The sequence below is a fragment of the Phoxinus phoxinus genome, assembly GCF_949152265.1.
Source record: "Phoxinus phoxinus genome assembly, chromosome: 2".
Taxonomy (NCBI): Eukaryota; Metazoa; Chordata; class Actinopteri; order Cypriniformes; family Leuciscidae; genus Phoxinus; species Phoxinus phoxinus.
The window spans coordinates 4,382,455-4,396,717 of NC_136877.1; the positions used below are offsets into that span (position 1 = coordinate 4,382,455).

The 14,263-nt window shown below is 39.8% G+C and overlaps 1 protein-coding gene across 1 annotated transcript in view; it reads left to right on the top strand.

Annotated features, from left to right (window-relative positions):
* adamts7 (a disintegrin-like and metallopeptidase (reprolysin type) with thrombospondin type 1 motif, 7) overlaps positions 1-12,019 on the top strand; it is a gene marked incomplete at its 5' end in the record, with an annotated part of 78,288 nt that extends 66,269 nt beyond the window's left edge. The window contains one exon of the mRNA XM_079597801.1: positions 11,795-12,019. Coding sequence (XP_079453927.1) covers positions 11,795-11,943 — 149 coding nt within the window. The 3' untranslated portion in view covers positions 11,944-12,019. The remainder of the gene's footprint in view (positions 1-11,794) is intronic.
* Positions 12,020-14,263: the final 2,244 nt, after the last annotated feature.

Below are 14,263 nucleotides of genomic sequence, written 5' to 3' on the forward strand. Positions count from 1 at the left end.
ACTTCTTTCTTCTTCAAGTAATTCAGCTCACCTGTCTCACGTCCTTTAATTACCATCGTCATTACTTTGACATGTACCGCCAGGCCTGTCATGTGCTGAGAAAATTGCTTTGGCTCAGTGTGCTACTTAAAATGTGATTTGTGATGAGCTGTTTGGTGGTATATGTGTTTAAATCCTTACCTTTTAAAATAAATTATCCAGGAAATCCACCCGCGTTTGATTAGTTTTAGGAAAAGCAATGTTTGCTCATAATTATTTCACCTGTTTGCTGGTCTCTAGGACTTCATGATTATTTAAAAAATAATTATGCCACCATGTTGTGCACAAACGTTTTCTAGATGAAACACCTCAGCTTTCCCCTCATTAATCATTAGGACTTGATGTATTATTTATTTTAATCCAGACAGACTTTTCAGGCCTCAAGATGTTGTTCTATTTCAGGCCTTGAATTTTACCTTTCATAGTGCGGAGAATTTCATAAATTGTTTCTTTGCAATAACCATTTTTTAGTCTTCAGGTACAAACTGTATTACTTGGGGGAAGACTAGGGCCTGGTTTCCACCTGGTATGAAAATGCTTTTTAAATGCATCTCCTGTGACCACTTTTGCAGATTTCCCTCTTATTTCGTCACACTTTACATTACTTCCTCGTAAATGCAGAATTTTACGTGGATTACAAACAATCGAGAAAGTAAGCGAATTAAAAGGTTAAAAATGGGGGGTGGATGGATGGACGGACAGACAGACGGATGGACTGATGGACGGTTGGTTGGTTGATTGGTTGGTAGGTTGGATGGGGGAATGGATGGATGGATGGATGGATGGTCGGTCGGTCGGTCGGTCGGTCGGTCGGTCGGTCGGATGGATGGATGGATGGATGGACTGATGGATGGATGGATGGATGGATGGATGGATGGATGGATGGATGGATGGATGGATGGTTGGATGGATGGATGGATGGTTGGTTGATTGGTTGGTAGGTCGGATGGGGGAATGGATGGATGGTTGGTTGGTTGGATGGATGGATGGTTGATTGGTTGTTTGGTTGGAATGTTGGATGGATGGATGGATGGATGGATGGATGGATGGATGAGTGGATGAATGGACTGATGGATGGATGGATGGATGGATGGATGGATGGATGGATGGATGGATGGATGGATGAGTGGATGAATGGACTGATGGATGGATGGATGAGTGGATGAATGGACTGATGGATGGATGGACTGATGAATGGATGGTTGATTGGTTGGACTGATGGATGGATGGTTGATTGGTTGGACTGATGGATGGATGGTTGATTGGTTGGACTGATGGATGGACTGATGGTTGGTTGGTTGGTTGGTTGGTTGGTTCTCCCAAACTCCCAATTTCGATACTGTTCCATTGGTCACCCTACCACCCACAGTCTCGTCATGGTCTGAGGCATACTACACACAAAAAGCTGGCTTAAATTTGCAGGTGAGACTACCTTTTTACCAATTATTTAATTATTTAGTTGGTTGATACTTTACACTAGATCCAGACTCCCAGCCCTGGAATAATTGACTTCAACAGTCTTCTGAACAGCTTCTTGACCAGCTACCAAAAACCTGGTCCTGTTGTCTTAAATTGTCATAGTGTCTGCTGGAGGATCTAACAGCCTTTTGTATTACTGAGGGGTTTTTGCTTCACTGATTTTCCATCCTGGGTGCCTTCTGTGGACTTCCCCACTCTAGATTTGTAAATGATGGCGTCCCAGAGGGCTATTAATAGTATTGTTTTTTTCTTTGCCTCAGATAATAACCTCTTTTGGCGAGGCACGCTCCAGATGAGATCACCTCACTGACAGTGTTTTGGATGTTGAGAGAGGTCTTGCATAAGTGTTTGGATTGAATTCTTTTGACGCTGTCCAAATAGATCACAAGTGGATTTTCATGGCATTTCAACTGAAGTCAGCTGTTACTTTCTTACACCGTTTAATGAAGGCAGTTATATAAGTTAACTCTTTGGTACAGTACATCTTTAAACCATTGTGTTAACAAACCACATTCAATGCAGTCTGCTAAGTGAATGAAGACGTGAATGACCTCATTGCTTAGAGGTCTAAAAATTGAGTTTTAGGATGTTTCCCCAGATTTTTCTCCCCGAACCCTAGCTAACAAAATGACGAGTTTTTTCTTGGTTGTACGAACATTAAGGACATTCGATTTTACAATGAGAACATTCAAAATTAACAAGTATAACTTTTAAAAGTCCAACTAAACGTTTCAGGTAAAAAAGTTGAACATGAACGATGTTTAAATAATATTTTTACATTGAGAACATTATAACTTTGGCAAAGTTCTTGCAAGGTTCTCTCAAAGTTATGAATAAAAATTCAGCAACGTTAACAATCTTTTTTTTAAGTCCCCTGTTAGCTGGGAGTCTTTGGGAAAAGTAATTGTTGACATACAGATTTGTTCCTGGAAGAATTTGAAGAGTTCATATTAAAGTCTGTGATACTCTCTATTTGCTTTCTGTTTATTATCAATGCTGTCTACAGTAGGAGACATTAATATAATTTGTAATTGCAATGTTTTTATGAGTTGTTCTGTCCATAACAACAACAACAAATGCTGTTACGAAATAGCATTTTAATGTCCTTTTTTTTTTTTTTTTTTTTATACTTAAACTTACGGTAGGTAACATTAACTTAACGTCAGTTCAAAAGAAAATCATTTTCAGCAGCAGATGTGATTTTGTTGGATATTATTGATGGAAGATTAAATTCCATATTATTAAAATTCCAATTAAAACATATTTTCATTATATGAGAATCTTGCATTAAAGAAGTATATGATCCAAATTCTGAGTTCATGTTAAATGTTGGTGGAAATCCCTGATTGGAAAACTGTGATTTACAGTAGTTTCCATGAGAACAGCCTCATTTGTCTTCTGAGTTTTCGTTGTCTACTGTCTGCTCGTTTGGTTTGAGTACTGAATGAGTGACCAAAAATAAACACAAACGACATTTCCTGTATCACTCCGACTCCTCAGCATTGTTTAAAGCTGCTTCTACAGGATGTTGGGGAGGTGGGGGGAGTTCAGCCCGGATTAATGAGCCCTCTCCCAGCCGAAGGCCACTGTGTGTCACGGGATTCGGTCTGCTTCTCTGTGTGGAATAAATCATGTAAATACAGGAAGTGTGTGTGTGCGTGCGTGCTTGTGTGTGCTTGTGTGTGTGTGTGTGTGTGTGTGTGTGTGTGTGTGTGTGTGTGTGTGTGTGTGTGTGTGTGTGTGTTGGAATGTGCAAGTGTTTCATTATCTCACACACACTGTGCTTTTCAATGATTGAGTTGTAATTAGAGGTCAATGTTCATTCTTGATTATACTTAACAATACTGAGTATATCTGGAATAAATAAATAATAATAATTGAAAGCCATGATTAAAATATTGTATAGTTGAAAATGTTGGATAATATGCCTAAAAGTTCTTGACAGGCAAAAAGAAACAATAGATACAATAAAGAGTAGACCCAGTCAAATACAAGAATAAGAATAACGTTTTTTTTTAAAGGATTAAAGCATAAAATAACAAAAAAAATAAGAAAAACATATGAAATATATAAAAAGCATTATAAGATATTACAGAAAGGCCAGACTAAAGAAATAGGTTTTATATGTATATATCTGTATTAGTACTGGAGAAAATCCATGCAATGCCTTATACACTAATAAAATCAACAGGACAACTAACAGGTAACCAGTGTAATGACTTTAGTATCGGTGTAATGTGCTCTCTCTTCTTGGTCTGACAGACTCGAGCAGCAGAGTTTTGTATTAATTAGAGTTTATTAATTCTAGTCTTTGGTAGACCAGAGAGAAGGGCATTACAATAGTCAAGCCTGCTAGTTATAAATGCATGCATTCATGTTTCTGCATTGCTCAGAGAGAGAAATTGTCTTATTTTGGCAATGTTCTTTAGATGATAAAATGCTATTTCGGTAATATTATGTACATGAGTTTTAAATTTAAAATTTTGAGGTATAAGAGGGAGAATATTAATACTTTATTAGCAAGGACACGTTAAATTATTTACAAAAAAATTATAATGTTACAAAAGGGTAATTTTCAAATAAATGCTGTATGAACTTTCTAGTCATCCTGATGAAAAAAAATATTTCCACTAAAATATGAAGATGATGATATAAATTATGTAAGATGATATAAAACACTGGATGCACAACAGTAAAATAATTCTGAAACTGTTGGATTTATAGGACATGTAGCCTACAAAAAGAACATGGCATCCTAAACAGAAACTGTTTATATTAATAGAAAATCACAATATAAAGGTAAATGATTGAACAATTCTGATTTTTCTCATAATCGTGTAGCCATAATTCCAAACCTTGTTGACCCTGCCCAGTGACTTTGAACATGAGGTTTAACATATATCACTGCAATTAGGAAGTACTGTATATTTTTTATATAGGACCCTATTTAACTAACTGCTCAGATAATTATCCAACTAACCATTAATCAAACCAACCAACCAACCAACCAACCATATGTCCATCTGCCCATCCATCCATCCGTCCATCCATCAAACCAACCAACCATATGTCCATCTGCCCATCCATCCATCCGTCCATCCATCAAACCAACCAACCATATGTCCGTCTGCCCATCCGTCCGTCCGTCCATCAATCCATCCATCTGTCCATCTGTCCATCAATCCATCCATCCATCTGTCCGTCCGTCCGTCCATCCATCCATCCATCCATCTGTCCGTTCGTCCATCAAACCAACCATCCGTCCATCCATCCATCCGTCCGGCCATCCACCCATCCATCCATCCATCAATCAATCAACCCAACCATCCATCCATCCATCCATCCAACCAACCAACCAACCAACCATCCATCCATCCATCCATCCATCCATCCATCAAACCAACCAACCATCAAACCAACCATCCATCCATTCATTCATCTTTCCAGCCACCCATCCATCCATCACACCAACCATCCATCTATCCATCCAACCACCCGCCCAACCATCCATGCATCCATCTATCCGTCCGGCCATCCATCCACCCATCCATCCATCCATCCATCAAACCAACCGGCCATCCATCCATCCATCCATCCAACCATCCATCAACCCATCCATTCATCAAACCAGCCAACCAACCAACCGTCCATCCATCCAACCATCTATCCATCCATCCATCAAAACAACTGTCCATCAAACTAATCATCCATCCATCCAACCAACCATCCATCCATCAACCAACCTTTCATCCATCCATCCATCCATCCTTAAAACCAATCATCCATCCCCCAACCGTCCATCCATCCACCAAACCAACCAACATTCCGTCCACCCATCCCCCAACCGTCCATCCATCCGACCTTCCATCCATCCAACCAACCTTCCATCCATCCATCCAATCTTCCATCCATCCATCCATCCATCCAACCTTCCATCCATCCATCCAACCTTCCATCCATCCATCCATCAAACCAACCATCCATCCATCCAACCATCCATCCATCAAACCAACCAACCATCTATCCATCCATCCATCAAACCAACCATCCATCCATCCATCCATCCAACCAACCTTCCATCCATCCATCCAATCTTCCATCCATCCATACATTCCAACCTTCCATCCATCCGTCCATCCATCCATCCATCCATCCATCCATCCATCAAACCAACCAACCAACCATCCATCCATCCATCCATCCATCAAACCAACCATCCATCCATCCAACCATCCAACCAACCAACCATCCGTCCGTCCATCCATCCATCCATCCATCCATCCATCCATCCATCCATCAAACCAACCAACCATCAAACCAACCATGCATCCATTCATCTTTCTAGCCACCCATCCATCCATCAAACCAACCATCCATCTATCCATCCAACCACCCACCCACCCAACCATCCATATGTCCATCCGTCCATCCGTCCATCCATCCATCCGTCCGGCCATCCATCCATCCATCCACCCATCCATCCATCCATCCATCCATCCAACCATCTATCCATCCATCAAAACAACTGTCCATCCATCCATCCATCCATCCATCAAACCAATCATCCATCCAACCAACCATCCATCCATCCCCCAACCAACCTTTCATCCATCCATCCATCCATCCATCCATCAAACTAATCATCCATCCATCCCCCAAACAACCAACCAACCATCAAACCAAGCATCCATCTTTCCAGCCACCCATCCATCCACCAAACCAACCAACATTCTGTCCATCCATCCCCCAGCCAACCAACCAACCTTCCATCCCCCAACCAACCTTCCATCCCCCAACCAACCATCCATCCATCCATCCAACCTTCCATCCATCCATTCCCCCAACCAACCTTCCATCCATCCATCCGTCCTGTCCGTCTGACTGGCTGACATTTGCATCATCACAGAGATGAACTCTGCACACATTTATGATGCACGGCGTAAATTGGATTCACACCCAAATGAGACCACAGTTAGACCCATCATAAATTTAAGTGTAATTAGTCCCTAATTCGTCCTATTTTTGTAATGAAACATTACTGTTCTTTTTTCAGTTAATGGTCTGTCCTTTAATTCATTGCTTTTAGTAGCTGCTCATTGATTTGTTCTGCAGCCTCACTTGGCACTCACACTCTTTGATATGTATTAGCAATATGGTAAGTGTGCTGTGAATCATACATAACCCCAGACTGAACTCTGAATGACACGGTCATAGATGAGCAGACTATGCACCATGTGAAGTGTGGGCTTTAACCTTCTTTGAGCTGACAGAACATGACAGCTTCCACACGCTGGTAATGAGGTGTTTGTGAGCAAGGAAGCTTTGCAGGTATATGAAGCTAAGCTTTTTTAACCAAAATATGCACTGAATTACATACTGAAGACAACTAATTATGCATGCTGGTTATAAATGTTCTTAAAATTGTATCGTACTATGGTAAAAATGGAAAACCATGGCAACAGCTTTCTTACCTGAATGCAACAGTGTTTCAGTCTTTTCCCCTTTGTTTGTCCTAAAATACTGTTCATTGTCATCCAGTTTGAAATGTTGACTATAAATGTGGAAGTTTTTCAGATTTTCCTTTGCGGTGTTCTACCCTTATTTACAATTTTTTTTAAAGCCTTTAGCCATTGCCTTCAATGCGAAATTGAATTCTTGCACCTGGCTGGGAACAATACAAGTCAACACCATCATGACTAAAAAGTATTTCCTACTAAAGTAAGGTGATGTTTGACTGGTAAGCATATCCATAGCAGACTGGTGGAGTGGCCTTGGATGGCAACATGCCCAGTGCATTATGCATTGTTTCTACTACATTTGCAGCCAAGTTTTAATGAAAGCCCATTTTGCCAGCAGTGAAGTACACCTTTAAGTGGAGACACCAATTTGCCAAACCGTAAAATAGTTACGAATTGCCATGAGATTGCGTTGGATGATACAACTAATTATATGGGAATCTACAATAATGCTGTCCCTCAGATCTGGCCCTCATCTGGTACTTCGACAGACACTGTTGCTGTCTGGGGTGTCCCGAAATGTCAATAAGAAAAAAAAAGCATAGTGACCTAGAGGGTTTCAATTCCCTGTTATAAGTTGAAACACAAGTTCCGTTAGTTTATTTTTCCCTATTGTGACGTATACACAAGTGAAATGGCTGTACGATATATCAACGGAGGATGCTTACACACACTGCACACCACTCTGAGTCACCTGGACAATACAAAATGCTACATGAGGCGATTATTTGTGGATTGAAGCTCTGCGTTTAATACTGTCATCTCAACCAAGCTGATCTACAAGCTGCTCGATCTGGGACTAAGTGCTACATTGTGCAATTAGATCATGGATTTTCTTACCAACAGATACCAGCGTGTCGACCTCTTCCCCACTGACCCTCAACACTGGCATCCACAGGGAAGTGTTTCGAGCCCTGTGCTGTACTCGTTGTTTACGCATGATTGTGGCCATTCAAGTGTCTCATGAGTGACAGGTTATTGCCCCGCCCTCGTGAGAAGAAAAGAGAAGAGAAGAGAAGAGAAGAGAAGAGAAGAGAAGAGAAGAGAAGAGAAGAGAAGAGATGTTACTGCATGAGGGAGGGGAAGTTATTCTGATTCAAGATTACGAGGCACATGAATTGAAAAAAAAATGCACAGTGCTCAGATAAATGATTTCTAATAAACACTGCAATATTCCATAAAAAAATCTGAATTGTCATTTTCGATTTCATTTTAATATCAAAACATTTTTGTTATTCTGAAAAAAGAAAAGCTGTCTTTTTAGTCTTACTGTATAATTATAAATAAAACAAAGATCATTGTGAACATTTTACATCTTTTTACCTTCAAATTTAATTCAGTGTTTCAACACATTGTAATGCCATTACTTTGTAATTAATTGTAAATATTACTAGAAACTTCTGAGTGAAATTTGTATTTCTAAATGTATTTCTACACCAATGTTTTATTGGCTTTTTGTGTATGCCACAAACAATTTTATTGTATATGGGCATACGTCCTTACTTTCATTCAATGTACCACCAGACTACTGTGCTATCATGCTTTTGCATGGTTTAAAAGTGCGACATATGCATATTCCCATGTCATTTTTTATTAAAATTACAACCAACCAACCATGCATCCATCCATCCATCAAACAAACCAACCAACCAACCATCCAACCATCCATCCATCGTGTGCACATAGGCACAGGCTTTCAGTGTGTGTTTTGGAGAAGTCTATGTTTAAACACGAGGCTCTTGGACCCTGAGATTTTTGAGCGAGTAGAAAAGTGATTGGGACCCTGGTCACAGAATGTAATTTCTCCCAGTGCAGTGTGGGAAGGCGAGGGTGAGTGTGTGTGACCCCACTGATGTCAACACACTGATCTAGCAGCGCGAGGAGATGCGGTCGTGCTGAGACGTCAATGACTCCTTCTGTTGGTGGAATCATGCACAGAAAATCCCTTTAGTCTGCAACTCTTCTGTAAATATGCAGTGTAAACCCTTCTTTGTTTTTGGTCTCTCCTCTAAGCGTTTTTGTTCTTATCGCTATTTCAAACAAGGCTGAATACGAGGCATTTAAAGTATGCCTATAATCAGCCTTTTACAGGCACATGATGTCTTCTAACTGGCATTTAGAAAGAAAATAGTTCTTGTCTTGTGGAATGCACTGAAAAACATGCCCAACAAAGGTAAAAAAATGTCCACCAGAGATTTTCTATGCGAATAAATGGCATTTTGTGATGTGAAGGCTCTAAGTGGAATTGTTTGGCTTCACACTATCAGAAGGTATTATACCGCTTGCGTCTGGTGACGTTTGAAGTCTTTATATTCATCTTCTGCTTAAACATTCATCATCTGCTTTACATTTACCTGGCACTCGGGGTCCTTTGACTAACTTGTCTATGCTAAGTGCAGAACCATGCATCATTAATTCATATTTTTACACGGTTCCTGCAATACTCAATTCTGATTCTTTAAACTGTTATTCCACAACAACAACCGCTACAACTGATAACAGGCATCTTGAGTCATCTTGAGGTAATAAAATATGCCAAATTAATATTTTGTGTTCAATTATTTTCTAATGTGGCAAATTTCTGCATAATAAGCAGGATCATGTTGTAGCGGGTCTGTTTTGCACAACAATCTGCTGACTGTACTCGATCCCTTAGTCTTGACCCGTCCCCGTTTTATAACTCATGGGAAACAATGTGATAGAAGAACAGGAGTGAATTTATACTGTGTAAATGTAAAAAAATTAAAAGCTTTGTATTACATAGGCATTTTAGAACAAATTTCGTAGGCCTTGTCCACACTTGTACAATTTAGTTTGAAAAGTTCATCTTTTTGTCTCCGACTTGGTCTTCTGTTCTGAGACGGCGTTTTTAGCAACGAAAACTATGTTTTTTTTAAACGCTCTCTAATGTGGATACCATTGAAAATGCTGTTTCCACGAAAAATTTGGTATTTAAAACCGATGACGTAAGTTTAGTCATGTGACGCATATTGAACCCATAGATATTCATGTTTATACTGGTATTGTGCCTGTAATGTGCTTTTCCCTTTCACACAGTTGCTAAAATATGTTACTTTGCACAAACTTCATATCATAGTTCTGCATGACAGAAAATTAACTCGCATTTGCTGTCCTGCGGCGATACATGAGCAGTCGCGGTTTAGACCAAACCTGGACGCATCAGATATTTTGCTAAATAAAATGATCCTGCCAGAAGAATTGCGTGATAACTTGATTATGTCTGTTCTGTCTGTATCATCTCATGAGCTTTTATGAGGCTTTTAAGCGTGTGCCGTGAGGTGAATTTAACGTTTTCCGATGTTTCAGTGTGGATGAGAAACTCATGTTTTGAAATGAAAACTCAGTTTTCAAATCTATCCGGATTAATGTAGACGTAGCCTAAAAAAGTCACTTAACAGAGTGTGTTTTACAGCATGATGTCAGAAGTTATATTACAAATTGTCTTTAGAAAATAAAATAAAACATCTAGTGGTGCTTTAAAGGGGTGGTTTATTATGATTTCACTTTTCTAACTTTAGTTAGTGTGTAATGTTGCTGTTTGATAAACAACATCTGCAAAGTTACAACGCTCAAAGTTCAAAGCAAAGGGAGATATTTGCTTTGAAAGAAATAGTTTTTTAAGGACTACAACAAACTACATCAGGAACTACACGACATTCCAGTGACATCACCAACCCTAAAATTAGTGACATCACCAACCCTAAAATTAGTGACATCACCAACCCTAAAATTAGTGACATCACCAACCCTAAAATTTACATAAGCCACGCCCCCGGGAACACAGTCCATGTTGAGAAGAGGAAGAGTTGCTGTAGTCGAGCACATTTGTGAGTCAGCTCAAACTTTAGCATCCATCTTTTCACATGCGATAGAAAGTCACTCTGTGTGCATCTCACAACAGTTCCTATACGAGCGATTTATAGATTATCATGATAGAATATGCTAATTGAAGATAGTTAACTCCACATCAGCAACATAAATTCATCAACTAACCATTCAGAGACGTCCTGTTGCTTCCACATGTTGTCACTTCTTCCTGAGTCTCTCCATCTTTGTCTGACTCCGTTTTAACATTAAAGGCAGAACAGTTTCTGTCATTTTAGTGTGTCTGCGTGAGGTAATCGCAGCTGCTAACACACACACACACACACACACACACACACACACACACACACACACACACACACACACACACACACACACACACACACACACACACACACACAAGCTCTTGAAACCCCGCCCTCTGCAGCAGCTCATTTGCATTTAAAGGGCCAGGCACAAAACGGTGCGTTTTTGCAAACCCTCAAAAAGTGACAACTTTAACATGCTATATAAAAATATCTGTGGGGTATTTTGTGCTAAAAGTTCACACACTCTGGGGATTTTACCACCCCTTTAAAGGTCCCAGAAACAAAAATGCAGGTCAAAACAATCTAGATAATGCACATTTAAAATTGGATTTGTTGTAGTTTTCCATTCACCACTATAGAAGTTTACCCAACCAATTTCTGAAATTATCCTTAATTATGTGTTGCTGTGCAGCCATTATACTTTTACGTAATGAAATACTTGATTTTCTTCATCAGAGATGAGCGTGATTGTGTTCCCGCTACTCTCGAGGTGTTGGTTGGTAATGTGTTGCCTGGCTTGAGGGCAAACCCTGATGTGTGAAGGCACTAGTGCATGTGTGTGGTCCTCGCTGTCTCTCATGTTCCTCCTCTGTCTGTGTCTTTCAGGTCAGTTGTGTTTACGGGACCGTTTGACATTACGCTTCTGCCAGACCCTCCGGTGGCTTGGCCGATGTCAGGTGGCTTCGGTCCGGGTGAAGTGTTGCAAGACCTGCGGACTGCCGGCACGGGGCGGCGAACGCACCGCAAGCCGCTGACATGCAAAGGGATTGCAGAATGACCGTTGTAACACAAGATTATGAAACAAATACTCAAAGCAGCAACCCAGACAGCAACATAGTGTCGCCCAGATCCGGGTCGTGTGGTCACACGTGGGCCAGATGTGGGCCGGATCTGGCCCGACACTATGTTGCTGTCTGGGATTGGCCAACAGTTTATCAGGGAGCCACTTCGTCCCTACATCCTTTAACACAGAATAACTGGTGCTTATTTCCATCCATCATCTCAGATAAGCTGTAGTAAAGCGGGCAGAGTGGGTCTTGCCATCTTACTATAGTGACTACAGTAACTAAGCTTCCTTGCTGAGGACATTTTGAATTTTCTTTACCAGTTGGCAATTGATGGAACAAATATATTCATAATGTGGACATTTTAATCATATCTTTTAACCCTGCCAAAGACTGCAGTTCGGTTCCCAGACCGCAACATAGTGTCGGCCCACATCTGGTACACATCTGGTACACGTGGATCCCACACGGCTCAGATGTGGGCCGGCGCTATGTTGCTGTCTGGGTTATTTGTATATACACATATAACCACCCCGCTAGCGAGCAGTTCTGTGTCATTACAAGTTGAGCTTGCCCATGTTTCTATTTATTGCAGATCAAATATAAACCCTGTAAGGAAGATCCTGGTGCTAAAGGTAGCGAGCGGTTAGCTCCTCACTCAGTCTAGTGTTGGCTGGAACTTGAAATCTAAAGACGATATTTATAGTATCTTAATTTTATGTCCGTATTACTTACCCTTTTAGATGAATAAACATATACACAGAATAATAATTACAAATGCATCATACATTAGAGCTGCACGGTTAACTGTTAAAAGATCACAATCTTGATTCAAACACTCACGTATAGGTATTAAACAGCTTCTTTTTAACCACGAGAGCCTAAGTCTCTCCCCTTCCAGCATGGGACCTTATTTCGGAAAAATATTGTATGGTAGTCAATGTGAGAGACAAGAAATATTTTGATCCTGTTTGAATTGTGCCCTGAATTACACATATGATGTTTGTCAATTTAAAAGATACATTTTAAAGTCAAGAAAGTCGCAGTTGGATGTAAAACTGTTGAGGTGCAAGACTGTGAAAATACGTCATTACAAACACTACAAACCCAAAAGGCTAACATGTGACGTCATACCTTTTCTCTCAATGAATGAAGCTAACTTTACTGAAGCTAACTTTACTGATGCTAACTTTACTGAAGCTAACTCTACTGAAGCTAACTCTACTGAAGCTAACTCTACTGAAGCTAACTCTACTGAAGCTAACTTTACTGAAGCTAACTTTACTGACGCTAACTTTACTGAAGCTAACTTTACTGAAGCTAACTTTACAGAAGCTAACTTTACAGAAGCTAACTTTACTGAAGCTAACTTTACTGAAGATAACTTTACTGAAGCTAACTTTACTGACGCTAACTTTACTGACGCTAACTTTACTGACGCTAACTTTACTGAAGCTAACTTTACTGACGCTAACTTTACTGAAGATAACTTTACTGAAGACAACTTTACTGAAGCTAACTTTACAGAAGCTAACTTTACTGAAGCCAACTTTACTGACGCTAACTTTACTGAAGCTAACTTTACAGAAGCTAACTTTACTGACGCTAACTTTACTGACGCTAACTTTACTGACGCTAACTTTACTGAAGCTAACTTTACTGAAGCTAACTTTACTGACGCTAACTTTACTGACGCTAACTTTACTGAAGCTAACTTTACAGAAGCTAACTTTACTGAAGCTAACTTTACTGACGCTAACTTTACTGAAGATAACTTTACTGAAGCTAACTTTACTGAAGCTAACTTTACTGAAGCTAACTTTACTGAAGCTAACTTTACTGAAGCTAACTTTACTGAAGCTAACTTTACTGAAGCTAACTTTACTGAAGCTAACTTTACTGAAGCTAACTTTACTGAAGCTAACGTTACTGAAGCTAACTTTACAGAAGCTAACTTTACAGAAGCTAACTTTACTGACGCTAACTTTACTGAAGCTAACTTTACTGAAGATAACTTTACTGAAGATAACTTTACTGAAGCTAACTTTACTGAAGCTAACTTTACTGAAGCTAACTTTACTGAAGCTAACTTTACTGAAGCTAACGTTACTGAAGCTAACTTTACTGAAGCTAACTTTACTGAAGCTAACTTTACTGAAGCTAACTTTACTAGAGCTAACTTTACTGAAGCTAACTTTACTGAAGCTAACTTTACTGAAGCTAACTTTACTGAAGCTAACTTTACTGAAGCTAACTTTACTGAAGCTAACTTTACTGAAGCTAACGTTAC